The sequence below is a fragment of the Sparus aurata genome, chromosome 22 (genome assembly GCF_900880675.1).
Source record: "Sparus aurata chromosome 22, fSpaAur1.1, whole genome shotgun sequence".
Classification (NCBI taxonomy): Eukaryota; Metazoa; Chordata; class Actinopteri; order Spariformes; family Sparidae; genus Sparus; species Sparus aurata.
Genome location: NC_044208.1, coordinates 23,634,449 through 23,648,853, shown reverse-complemented (window position 1 = coordinate 23,648,853; position 14,405 = coordinate 23,634,449). Strand labels below are relative to the sequence as shown.

The window sequence follows — 14,405 nt, the reverse complement described above, 5'->3', positions numbered from 1 at the left end:
GCTGCTGTGATATTTACTATGGCCACAAATATTCAGTGGCTGACAAGACATTTAAATATTGGTCATTAAAAATTGCTGTCACAGTCAATTTGTGTAGAAAAACTATTGTTTTTACCCAAGCTTTGACTTTTCCTAAACCTCTCCAGGTATATTTGTCATGTAAACCCAACAAACTGTGACAGCCACTGAAAATAAAGAATAGAACTGAAAACAATGAGTAAAAATGAAGTCCTGTGATTGACCCAGTCATCATCCATCCACCTGCTCCCCATGTGGATCTGCAGTGAACATGTGGCTTTTTGATCATGATGATCTAATCACGCTGTCGTATGAACAACAAATACACAGCGATATCAGATAAACCGCTGAATTCAAGTCCACATGAAATGGCTAATCCAGCGCTATTTGCTTTGGCATAATTACATGATGCCTGTAAAATCTATAATGATCTAAATCTGTCAGAACTGAGTTTGATACTGAACAGAGCGGGGAACCAAACATGTTCAGGAATCCCAAGAAGACTACACTGTATATCGATTGTTTGCATGGACAAGAAACTGCAGCATTATGTCTGATTTCAATATGTGATAAAAGGCTCAAAATGAAAGCAAACGAGAGCTTCTTATGGGAGCCAATGGACTGGATTGGACTGAACAGATTGACTGTAACTGGGTTGTAACACACGTTTTTTCGGATGAGAGGCTTGAACATAGGGTGTCCTGCTTTGAATGTGTGCTCTGATGCCTAGAAAACTCACAAGTGCAGATATAAACACAGAGATATTCATAGGCATTTTTCTACACAAATTTTTTAAACGTCGACTTTCCACGAGCATCTTTTATCTACAGGTCTCACACTCGGCACATTTATGCAAATGTTATTTTCGCACACAGATTGCCATCTGGCAGCTGTGAAATTATCGTTTCACAAGCTACTGTAGGAACATCTTAGACACATTTATAACTAAAACCCTGTCAGTACGAATCCATGTAAAGTCCAAAGTAGAAAATGTTTAAATTGTTTTATGTACAAGCTGGTTGATAGAAATCACAATCTGAAGATGCATCGTGGTAGCTTTGTTTAGGATATTTCCTTTCGTCTACTTTAGCTCGTGTTGTAACGTCTTTCACAAACATCTCTGTGTGGAACATACTCACTGCAAACCGAGACGCACGCTCAAACGTATAGAAGATAAATACGATCGTGCAGGTTTGCTTTGCTTTTTCCACCGAGCCTTAACATTCTCCCGGTAGATCGCGTGCATTCACACTAACACTGCCCACAACACACTCACACATGCTCAGCTCTGTCTGTGTCTTTCAAATGTTGTGACCTGAGTGGAGATTTGCATGTGCAGATAATGTTTGTCCTCTGTTTTGCCAATCAAATGATCTTCAATTGTTTATCACCGCACACACTCGTGTACATCTTTGGCGGGGTGCAGCAAGAGGGAGCCGGAGTTTTTCAAAGCACGCGGCGAGAGAACGACAGAGATTTGCAGGCGAGCTGGACAGATAATCAGCCCTGTCAGTTCTGTCGCCTAACGCGGCTGACAGAAAGCCCCATCGGCCATGATGTGGTCGGCATGGCTGTGTTCAGTGTGGAGTGTTGTTGTGTCAGTCGGAGCCATCTTTATCATTACGATCATCCACCTCAGCACCAGCCACCTTCAGGTACTTTTATGTCAGGCTTTGCAGAATGCTTTTCATACCTGGATTTAGTCCTTGTTTAGTGATGTTTGACAGCTTTTCGAGTTCGATTTTATTGGGCAATAATAACGCTGGTGAAAGTCGTAGGCTTCTTCTTTTAATCACACACAAACCTCACTTCTCCTCTCTTCCTCTGATTGCACTTTAATGTCTCTACCTCGTAAATCTACACACCGTGTCTGTGATTACTCAGACTTGACGTAGTCCAGACTTCTCTCTTTCTCCCGTTTCCCTCTCTTGCCCTCTGCAGCTCACACACACACCAGCTGTTAGTAGGCAACACGGTAGACGGATGACAGTCTGAGTTGACAGAGAAAGTGCAGACCCTGGCTACTTACCAAGCTGTAGCTTGATACTCAAGCTAACTGGAAAAAATGAGCAGAAGGGGAAAACCATTCAGTTGAACTCAGTTGTACCCTTCTGGTGGTCTGAGAAGATTCATTACGGTTGTGTTTCCTATAATTAACAGACAGAAAATGTAAAGTGATTGAAAATGAGGGGAAAATATTCAACCTCTTCAAGTGTGTTTGAGTTTATTTTTTTCTTTTTGCTACATTTCAATATTTAGTTATTCAGGCCGAGCTGACATATATTTCTATTCATACACTGACACATGGGGAGCTGCGGCTGGATGTTACCTGTTGCCTCCAGGCCACCGTCGTCTCTCTCACAAGAAAACATCTTAAATCTCCATTACAAAGCTTTCTGTTTTTGTATAAGCTGAAGTATAAGAAGCTGTAGACTTACACCCACAAAATCAATTCATCCAACTCCTTGAAATACTGAATTTTATTACTTGAGCTGCAATGAATATTCAATTAATTGATAAATATATCAGAAGAAAATTTGTTGCCAACCGGTTTTCCAGTAAAAATGTCAAACATTTGCTGGTTCAAGCTTCTTAAATGTAAAGATTTGCTGCTTTTCTGCTTTTCAAATTTAAAGAGGTCACTTTGCATTTTTCCACAATGTTTTTGACATTGCATTGCCTAAACAAGAAACATCAACAGATTAATTGATAATGAACACTAGAAAACTCTACCAAGGCCCAACAGTTTCCTTTAACCAGCCACATAATACGCCTGATTCTTTTGATACAAAGCCACGAATTGTTCCCTCAGAAATTACCGAAATTGTCGCACAACACTGTATCTCGTTAGAGAAATGTTAGAGAAAGAGACCTTACCCTGCTGACAAACCAACAAACAAACAAGCACAGGTCTAAACAAAATCTCCCTGACGGAGGTAACTATTCTTACTTCCGGCCCCCCTTGCTACCAAACTTGTCCGTCAAACACTAATAATCCTGATGATACCAGAGACTCAAGCCTTTCTCTTTCAGCTGACCCCCCTTACAGTTAGTTTCCACCCTGTGATCTGTGTGTGTTTTACTTTTTATAATGGGCCGAGTTTTTTTTTTTTCCTTCTTCTCTCTCCTTCAGTGGTGCAGAGAAAACCCCCTCATGTGATTCTACTTGAGACAGAGACAGAGTGAGAGAGCGAGGAAGATGGATGAGAAAGTGTGTGTGTGTGTGTGTGTGTGTGTGTGTGTGTGTGTGTGTGTGTGTGTGTGTGTGCGCGTGCATGCATCTAACCATAGATAGTCATGCTATCAGCTGATGAATTTTCGTCAGGTCCAGATTATGTGACATGGGTTATATATCTCCTTCTATGGTCCTCTTCTCTCTTATCTCATCCCCTCCACTCCTCTCATCTCTGATCCCCTCTCTGGTTATTTGTAGACATAATATTATTGCTCTTGGTATTTGCAGAGCACAGGAAACCTTCGATGTGTGAGATCACACCATGATACCACGGTCTTTCGCACATTTGTAGCAAAGGGACAATTCCTCCGTTTCATTGGAGGGCGGATTGTACATCTATTGTAATGTAAAGTGCATCCAAGTGTATTCAAATCCGTTATGAATGCTGTGTAACTCATTTCCGATGTGTTTTTAAGGGGAACATTTTTCTGTTTCTGTTGCTCTGCCACCGAGTTGCACAGCCAAGCATTGTTTAAGCCCACAGAACAAGACATCTGGAGTTTTTCCATCTGATGTAATGCTGCAGGCATAAAAACGGTGTCTTTATTTGGACTACGTCATTCAATAAGAGGGTGATTTATTGTACTGTAATTTCAATGAGGTGTCTCAACACACAGAACGATTAGCACGTTATTACAATGTTATTGTAATGCCTCAAAGGAAAAAGGAGGATGGTACAGAGGGGTTTTATTTATTTAAAGAAAAAAAAACTTTCGCCGTTATGCTGTCACTCATTTTACGACACTTTTTGTTCTCCAAATATTTGCTTTGACTTGCTACATATTTATCCATCAAACATCATTGTTATTCAGGGAACAGACAGAACTTTAACTTGTCTTTCTTGTAAAGTTAAATATTGATTTATCTGAAGAAAGAAAAGTCACAGAGAAGTGGACGGGAGAGCTGGAGAGAAGGGAGAGCTAGACTTCAACAAGTCTGTGGTCATCGAGATAAGAGCTTTTAAAGTTGAAAACAACTCCTTGTGTGTGTGAGTTTGTGTGTCGGAGGCAGCGTGAGTCTCTGTTTGTCAATGAGTTTGAGTGTGTGTGTGTGTGTGTGTGTGTGTGTGTTTGTTTGTGTCTGTGTGTGTGTGGCAGGAGTCCCACAGTTCAATGTATCCTTGCCAGGGACAGGGAGAGCCTTCGGAGAAACTGTGTGTGTGTGCGTGTGTTTGTGTGTATGTGTGCGTGTAACCAGGGGAAACCCCAGCTTGATCCTCCAGAGTTTAGTTTAAGTGTTCTGAAACAGCTAAAGAAGGAAAGGGAGAGTGCGGGAGAAGCTGCCAGAGAGAGATTGAAAACATCTCCCCCAGGGTCAGGGATGCCCCACACTGAGTGTGTGTGTGTGTGTGTGTGTGTGTGTGTGTGTGTGTGTGTGTGTGTGTGTGTGTGTGTGTGTGTTTTAAGAATTTTAAAGACTTGTTTTGCGCATTGCCTTTACACGAAACAGCAAAAGAAAACAAAAAGAACTGGATCAGCCAGAAGCTTAGGTACTTTAGTTTCCTGGTTGATTTCAAGCCGACTAAACATTGCCATCTGAGGGATTGACCTCCTAGACTTGTCTAAATATGCATTTTAGAAAGGTAGCAAGCAGTTGGCAGACTCTGCCTCATACGTGCAGTACATCAAGTTTTATGAGGGGGGTCCAAATAGTTTGCACATTTAGAAAAACAAACTTTCACATCAGTTTTACAAAACGGACAGTGTGGTTTAAACAGTTTTATAAATGGGTGATGACTCTTCGTCCATGAATGGGAGTAAAGAGTAAACAAGTCAGGCAGGCAGCATTACGGTTAAACCTAGCACAGATTCTGGTCGTTCAGAATTCAGTGAAGCATCATGTTTCGGTGAACCATCGTTTGTTTCATCATGATACCATTTTATATTGATTCATTGGATAACAATGTGATAGTTGCAGAAATGATAAAGCCTGCCGCAAAACGATACCTGCGATTGATATGAGATGATATCATCTGCCACTTTTACCACGATCATTAGTAATAATTATCTTCAATAATTAGCCTAGCAGTTAGCGGTCTTTTCCTCTATTTGTAGTTTGACAAATTCCATGTAATATTTATACTTTTTCTCACTCTTAGTCACTTCCTCTCCTGACAGAACATTATGGTTGAATTTCAGCTTGTATGCATGTTTTCTCTCTGCTGCCTGCCATCACCTGTCTATTGCCAGCGCTATTTAAATTTCAGTTTAAGAGTGAGGTGTGCTCAGAAGGAGAAGGAGAGACAGAGGTGCCATTGTGTATCCTAAAGATGATGAAATTGATCAGTGTTTTCACTCGGGGGGATGGATGGATTGTTACACCCGTGTCATTCTTCAGGAGATTCATGTGTGTTGTTTGTGTTTGCAGCACAAGTCCTGGAAAAAGATAAAGAACATGGTCCACTGGTCGCCATTTGTCATGTCCTTCAAGAAGAAATATCCCTGGATACAACTGGCTGGACACGCAGGTACGTGGACACACATACACCAAGTTGGAACGTGGGTAAAAAATCTGTGAGCTGGAGTTTTTGTGGTAGGGCCTGTTTGGCTGATTAAACACTGGGGGTCATTTTTCCAGTGCCAGTTGCAACTTTTATCTGTCAATTTCTGTTCTGAGACTACGATACGATGAAAGCAATAAGATTACAGTAGACTAAAAATTGTTTGTGTGATCTAGTTTGTATTTCTGAGTGATCCCTTCTTCTAATAGGTGTCTTGGAGGCTGCAGCTCCTCCTCACTGAACCAGTTCACTTCTATCCACATTATCACCTTGACTAACGTACCCTGAACTACTCCCTATTACTGTATCTTATCAGTTTCTGCGTCTCTTTCTCAATAAAAGTTTATCTTTTTACAGGGAGCTTCAAGGCAGGAGCAAACGGCCGAATATTAAAAGTAAGGCCCCCTTCCACACCAATCACAAAGTTGTTTAAATGTGTGTTTTCAGGTACAGAATGACGGTAACTTGTTGTTGATGTCCTGTAGAAACACTGTGATTGTGAGCAGCGCTGCTTGTCCCTCCTGATGAGGGACGTGCTGCGCCCGTACGTCCCCGGTTACCATGGAGACGTAGAAAAGGACGGCCAGAAGTACAACCAGATGGAGGATCTGCTGGCCGAGTTCGACTTCCCGTGTGTGATGGACTGTAAGATGGGAGTGAGGTGAGGAGACATATGACATGAAGGTAGCCAGGTGCTTTCACAACAAACAGCAACAAATTCTGTCTTCTTTTAATCTTCAAGGTTTGATTTTCAAATTTGGATCTTGTTATAATAGTTTTGACCATCATTCTTTGTTTTCTCTTCCAAATAACTCTTTAATGTCACTGTGTTCCCATATCTTCGCACTTTTTTTAGCATTACCAATAGAATTAGTAGCCAAAACTACAAAAATACGAGGAGAAAAATCCTTTCACAGCATTTTAGCTCGAGATGAAGCTGAAGGCTACTGTGAGCAGCTGTGTCATACTGTTTGCATAGAGACGTCTTCTTCACACCTTCTCTCTACCTCATCCTCCTACCTCTGCGCTCGTGTCTGTCACCCACCTTTTCTTCTTTTTTCTCTGGTCTTCGTCACCCACCCACCACCTGTTTCTCTTTTTCTTCTCACGCTTCAGGACCTACCTCGAGGAAGAGCTGACCAAGGCTCGCAAGAAGCCCTCCCCGAGACCGGACATGTATCAGAAAATGGTCGAGGTCGACCCTGAGGCGCCTACGCCCGAGGAGAAAGAGCAGAAGGTGGTGACCAAACCCAGATACATGCAGTGGAGGGAGACCATAAGCTCAACGGCCACCCTGGGATTCAGGATAGAGGGAGTCAAGGTAAGACTCACAAAGAGAAAGGTGTGTGTGCGTGTGTATGTGTGTGTGTGTGTGCCCTTCCTTCCCTCTTTTCTTCCAGTACTCAGTGTGTGTGTGTGTGTGTGTGTGTGTGTGTGTGCGTGCGTGTGTGTGTGTGTGTGTGTGGGGTGGGTGTCCTTCAGGGGCATGATCTAACTTCCTGTTTTGAACAGCAACTTCCTCTGAGGTATATGTGTGTGCAGGAGTTCCTTTGTCATACATGAGGCCTGTCCATGGCAGCTCTGTATGCCTCAGCATCTGGCACTGACATTGCACACACACACACAGACACACACACACAAACACACACACACACACACACACACACACACAAATCTCCCGGTCTGTCTTTATTTGAGGGTTGTGGCTATATAAGGACATTCACGGCCTCCTGGTGGTCTGCTGCCATGACACCGAGGGTTATCCCCAGAAACAGAAATGTGTGTGTGTGTGTGTGAAGAAGCATAAAGAGGATGTGCAGTTTATGTGTAACCTTATTTGTCTTATGTATTATAGATTTTGTGTATGTAAAAAGTGTGTTGTTAACAGGTATAGTGTGTGTATGTGTGTGTGTGTGTGTGTGTGCGTGCATGTGTGTGTGTGTGTGTGTTGAAGAGAGATAGGCCGAGCTCAGACTCAGACCTGAACCATAAAGGGAAAAATAGTTTTGGCTCCAAATAGTACCGTGTTGCTTGGCAGCCAGCAGAATAAGAAAAGCTCATTTATTCCACTCTGAACCGACCACCTGGTCAGCTCCCACTGCTGATACCGATTCTGATGCTAACACTCCAGCAGTGCTATTGTTTAACTATTACTTTTCCAAGTGTTACTGACGATTTTAGATGTTGACTGATCTAGAATGCGTCCACAAACTACTTGGTAGTGGTATTTAATGTCCTTTAACTTCACGTGGCTCGAGATATAGCTAGCAGCATGGTTGGATGTGGAGCTTATGCTCAAACTAACTATCTTTGATTAGTGATGCACAATGTGGATTTTTTTCCAGACAATACGATCATTTGTTATTACCTGCTTCTACTCATGGCTAATACCAATAAGATAACTGTACTTAACCTGCAGTTTAGGCACACCTGAGAGTAAGAAAAGCTAAGATATAGTTAGCAAAGATGAATAATTTAATATTCTGCAGCTCTAAAAAGATTTGTGGAACATGAACCGTGTGCCGTGTTGCCTGTTCTTCTCCTTCTTCTTGTCTGTGTAAATTGCTGGATCATAAACTAATTGTAAAGGTGCAAACAGTCACCTGCTGTACTGGAGCGTGTAGAAGCTGTGCTTCTTAAGACCATGAAAGCTCTTGAGACGAGGACCTGTGCATTGACTCAATGTTTGTGTCAGGCAAAAGTCACAAATGCCCTCAGGCCCATATAATACAACATTTATAATCATCAAGCATTCTATTAATAATCAGTTAATTGTTCGATTCATTTATAAAACAGAGGATGTTGTAGGTTTTAGACTGCTAAACTGAAAAAACAAACAATTAGTAAAAGTCAACTTGAACTCGGACGATCTTTTTTATATTTTACGAAGATATATAGATTAAACATTTTAATTAATACATTAAATGGAATTAATCGAGAACATTTGTTCAAATTTGTCAAACGGTCAGAGAACTGTTTGGGATTCATCAAAGGGTTTCTGTACATGGCTCTGGCCAGTCAAACAGAGTCAAGGACCCTTCCCTGCCATTATCTCTAAAAATATCTTGTGCTCCCTCGCTCCCTCTTTTCCTCCCCTCATTGTTTGTTCTGCTTTTCTCATCCAGCCTCTCCTCTGCCCCGTGTCCTTCCTCCCCTCACAGCCTTCCCATCCCTACAAGATGCCTGGAAGTTGCAGTTGTTGATGATGTACTAGATGTTAACCTTTACTTACTTACTTACTCAAATTAACCAATAATATGATATTTTGTCCTCTTCTTCTCCCCCCTCCTCTGTAGAAGGAAGACGGGACTGTGAACAGGGATTTTAAGAAAACAAAGACGAGAGAGCAAGTTACAGCAGCCTTCCATGACTTCGTCAAAGGAAACAAGGACACACTGGTGTGTAAACTGCTGGTGTGTGTGTGTGTTTGTGTGTGAACAACCTTGAACACTGTACAGGACAGAAAAAAACAGATGAGGACTGGAATTTGGAGCTGGACTGTTCTGCGCTGTTTCAACAAGCCCATGGGAATCACGCAAAAACACACAAGCAGACACGTACACACACGTACACACTCTTGTATACAGTACATGATACACAGATACACACTGTGACCTTCAGCTTCCTGGGACAGAAGAAGAGGGAAGTCCTTGGGAACTCCCTGGGCCTCTGTATAAACACACACACACACACATGCAGAATCTGAATATTCGCTGCATTGTTGCATTGTACGCCTGTATGCTTGTGAGTGTGTTTATTGATTCAGTTTTTTAATACTAAAACGTATTACATAGACTTTAGTATAAGTCTTCACCACGTTTGTTTTAAAAGCTGCATCATGTATCACACCAGCTCCATGTTGTATAGAGTTTACTTGCAGCCCATTTCCAATACAGACACCGTCATTGGTTGAATCATAAGTGGGCAGAACTGTGTGAACAAAATATAAAAGCTTGTTTTCCTTTTTGTTTCATTTCCAGAACGCTTATTTATCCAGGCTGGAGGAAATCCGAGACACTCTGGAGACCTCCTCTTTCTTCAAAACCCACGAGGTAGAGACACACGTCCACTGATGGCAAACTGATTATCTCTGCACTGCTGATGCTCATGTGGTGCAACTCCAGGACACACACCATTAACACAACACTAATACAAACCTTTAAGTTGAGCCACAAGTCCAAAATAAAACATCATTCACAAAGAAACAGTGTGCAAATGTGTATGTAAGCGATGTCATTTATCTTAAGTCTGTGTGTGGGTTTTAGCGGATGCAAGATAAAGATTTCCGTGGTCGATCCATTTTTATCTATGGCCAGATCTCAACCAATGTTTTCCCAATCATTCAAAAAAATCTCCTTCAGTTTTTTTGGACCCAGTGATGGAATATACTGTAACAGAGTAAATTTGTAAGGGTGATTTCCACTTATACTACTTCGACTGGTTGAATTAGTCCCAGTCCTGTTCAATGTGTGTTTGTGTCTTTACATCTGATTGTAATTTATTCATTCATTTGTAATTAAACATAATTTAGCGACAGTAACTCAGTCTAGCATGTACAGTATTGCACACACTGACATAGAAGCCCTCATCATGGAAATTGGACAATGACAGCATTGACCACACATGCACGCATTTCGGTTGCACACATTCATGCAAACACACCAGCAGACATGAGTGTGATAATTAAGTGTGACAAAACAGGAAGTGAGATCATGTTTTTGAGGCACACAAACAATAATTGAAGCTGTTTCAGTCTAGCGTTCCCGTTCTCTTGTTCATCAGATTGTCTTTCTGTGTCTCCGCAGGTGATTGGCAGCTCCTTGTTATTCGTCCACGACAGTAAGGGACGAGCCAAAGTCTGGATGATCGACTTCGGGAAAACCACGCCTCTTCCTGAAGGGCAGGAACTAACCCACCGGGCATCGTGGGTAGAGGGCAACAGAGAAGACGGTTACCTTTCTGGACTCGATAGTTTGGTGGACATCATTTCATCCATGGTGAACTCTGAGACTTGAAGAAGTCTGAGGGTCCTTTTTTAAAATCCAAGTGAACATTTAGACACACGACTACCACTTCCACTCATTCTTCCTTTTTCTGGGAAAAACACTTTGAACTTCCTTTGGGATGTTTGTCCTCATGTTGGAAACCACATCATCCCCTAAAAATGTGTGGGTTCTATCCATATCCAGCAGATTTTAGGTTCTCACTCTTCCATGTCTAAATCCTTTCGATGTGATCCTTTTACCCTCAACATCAGGCTGTCACATGCTCTTTTCACAGCAGACATTTTAAACTTGTCAGAGCAGGAAAAACACAAATGGAACTGATAACATTAACAATGGCTGAATCCCAGTCAGCCATCTTTATGAGCCAGCATGCACAATTTCACCAATGTTATTCGTTACACTTGTATTTTTTCTATTATGACATGTTGAAATGCGCTGCTGTTAAAAAAAAAAGGTCAGTTATCACATGGATTAAACCTGCAAGACAACCTTTTTACTACAGAAACTTCAACTGAAAGCAAATTGAAGGCTGAGGCCGGTGATATTCTATATTTTTGTTCCCATAAAAAGACCTTCAATGTTAGCATGTGTTCAAATCATTTTCTAAATCAATTGTTATGGACATTATTTTATTCTGTGCCCTTATACAAGACCAAACGTTTTACCATTTGATATATTTCACCAGAGTTATCTCGAGCAATCTAGAATTGGCCTTCTGTCAAGAGTCGCACCCCGGGTGATGGCAGCATATCACCAGAAAGCTGTTGTGTCCGTCGCTATCATAATTAAACAAAGAAATGCACACTCCCTCCCATAGGTCTTTATAAGCTATCTCTAAACAGCCAGTTACACCTGTTCATGTTGCCCAGCATCAAAATTCATTCCTTCACTCGCCAGGAGGTGGAATGAAATGCCAAATCTTTTATTTGTCCTTGAACATTTCTTCTCTTTCTCACCATCTCCAGTTGGACTCCACAGTGACTTACTATCACCTCTTGAGTTAAAAAGTGGTACTACTAGACAGGCCTGGTGACTTAGGTAGACATCTTTGACATAATGATATGCAGCTCCTTTAAATCTGGGCAGAGTTTTATCACCCCGTGTCACTGTGCGGCTGATAGATGCGTTTTTGGTGGATATTTGTCCTACAGAGAAATAAGCTGATCAGACTTTGGAGGATCAATTTGTGGTTTCTCTCGGTCTTTTCATGGGATTTGTTGAAAATGAAATATAAAATATCACCAGAATAACAATTTTAAAGCCACTATGTGTGGAATTTGAAGATTTCTGACCTGTGGTAGTCTCAGAAAAGACACTGTAATCCATTATTTCCTCTTCGAATCCAGCATTCATGCTATCCGTTTTATTTGAAAAAGTTCAACATTTCCAGAATTTATTTCAGTAGATGCCTCTGTGTGAGTACAAACCAGCTCTCATGACTTTTTAAACAGTTAAACTTGGTTATATATCTGTTAGATTACACTTTAACTCTGTTATATTTCTTCCTTCGGCATAACTGAAGTTCATGTTTTTGTCTGTGTGACCACAACTCGAGCACATCACACATTCCTTTTAAAAAACAACCTGCACTCGATTACATTTCCACAGTTAGCAAATGTACAGCTGAGTGTGTTTTTACTCATAAAAAAGTGTGTTTTCTCCAGACTTTAGATACCGTAGGTTGGTCAGAGAGGTTTCTCAGTGGCAGCCATGTTTTTCCCTCCACAGTAACCTGGCAATAACTGACAAATATGCGGAGCTAATACCTACATCTCATGGTAGTTTCAGTACGCTATGGAGGGCATTGTTTCATATGTAAGATATGCAGTACTTCCCTGGCCCCAAACACTTATCACCCTCTCTCACACGTTGTTGGGATTGTTCACAGTGTACAGTAAGATTTATTATGTTTGATGTAGTTTTTTTGTAACATTATTTTTTAGTGTACTCAAATCCTGTTGAACACTTAACAGCCATGAACAATCTTATTTAAGCTATACAGTGCCTTGACATTACGAAGCCAAGTCATACAACTGAAAACATGTTCTTACCTTTAAATGTTACGATGGATTGTTTTCTCTTAGTCTTAACTGTCGGTTTTCTGTGCTTAGCCTTACGTGGGTGCATGTTTATTATCCTTTTTACAGTTTGGGCTTAATTTGTATTTCCGTTCCGTCTTTATTTATAACATTATATTATGTTTAGTGTTTTTAGTTAATGGGATACTGTGACATTTTTGAATTTTTTGGGGCTGTCATGTTGTTTTGTCTTCAAGCATGTGTTAAAGTATGAGTAACTTTGAAACAGTCGGGCTCACAAGAGAGAAGTCTCATAATGTAACAGGTTCTTGACAAACAATATAAACTAAACAGTGCATAGGTTCCATACTACCTTATATTTTAAATACCATGGTTTTCAGTTTATGTTTGCAGTGACAGTAGACGGAGAAAGAGACTAATTCCAGGCAGTGCCTTCTCTAAGGATGTAGCTTGACATTTTGGGGAATACACTTGTTGGCTTTTTATTTGCTGAGAGTTTTATAAATATTTTAATACTACTGCCATCTTCTAGCAGGTGGTTGGCTTAGCTTATCTTAGCTTAGCTTGTTTTAGCTTAGCGTAAAGACTGGAAGTAGGGGGAAACAAAGCAAAGTTGGTTGATTAAACAAAAATAAATGATGTGTTAATAAGTGAGGCGGATGTTTTAACCTTTTGGACGAAGGTTAGCTGTTTCCCCCTGTCTCCCGTCTTCATGCTAAGCTAAGCTCAGCTAACCGGCTGCTGGCTATAACTTAATATTTGACCCTCAAAAACTAAAACAGATAAGCGAATTTCCCCAAAATGTCAACTACGCCTTTAAGACCAACCATCTTGGCTTTTGCTTATGCTCCCCAATGTGCACTTATGGTTGTTTGTTAGTACTGTAGGTATTATATTGTTCTGGTTTTGCCGGCTTGTGTATTTATTTGGATTGTTCCTTTAAAAAAAGTGTGTATTTGGTGAAATTCCTGCGTCCATTTGTTTTTTTCTGGCATCTATCTATCTATCTATCTATCTATCTATCTATCTGAATTGTTTCAACAGTTTGAGCAATCACTGCTAAACCTTGATTCGACTAGGCGTCATCGCTGCAGTGATGTTTACCCTGTGAGGACACACAACCTGTAGTCCTGACCTGAGAGAGTCCCACAGTGACCCCACATTAAAGCCGTGTTTGCATGTTTTGCCATTCAAATCACATGTGTCCACAACAGCAGCAGCATCCGGAGCTAGTGGGAAAGAAAGAACATGATGCAGGACCAAACAGGTTTTCCAAAGGGGAACCACAGCAGAGGTGGGAATTTTTCATGGAGGTTGACAGGGAAGGTGAACTCTCTAGGCAAGCAAAAGAAATTTACATTTTTTTGCCAACTCTGTGGCTACTTATTGCTCCTTCTGTGCACTATTATACATCCTTTATTAGACATATGATTCAATTGTAACACACAGTACTGTTTCCTTTTGATATGCCTCATATGACAACAGACTTAGTATGCTTGAGCTGTACTGCCAGGGATACCTAATAGTTTTGTCCCCTGGTTTAGGTCCCTGATGTGAAAACTGGGTTGTTATCGATCCAAATTTGACTATTTGACCACGCTCCAGAC

The 14,405-nt window shown here is 41.1% G+C and overlaps 1 protein-coding gene across 2 annotated transcripts in view; it reads left to right on the top strand.

Moving 5' to 3' along the window:
- LOC115574302 (inositol-trisphosphate 3-kinase B) overlaps positions 1-13,763 on the top strand; it is a 31,608-nt gene extending 17,845 nt beyond the window's left edge. For both annotated transcript variants that reach the window (XM_030405752.1, XM_030405751.1), the window contains exons 6-12: positions 5,621-5,720; positions 6,111-6,148; positions 6,239-6,414; positions 6,870-7,074; positions 9,050-9,151; positions 9,734-9,805; positions 10,559-13,763. In XM_030405752.1, coding sequence (XP_030261612.1) covers positions 5,621-5,720; positions 6,111-6,148; positions 6,239-6,414; positions 6,870-7,074; positions 9,050-9,151; positions 9,734-9,805; positions 10,559-10,768 — 903 coding nt within the window. In that variant the 3' untranslated portion in view covers positions 10,769-13,763. The remainder of the gene's footprint in view (positions 1-5,620; positions 5,721-6,110; positions 6,149-6,238; positions 6,415-6,869; positions 7,075-9,049; positions 9,152-9,733; positions 9,806-10,558) is intronic.
- Positions 13,764-14,405: the final 642 nt, after the last annotated feature.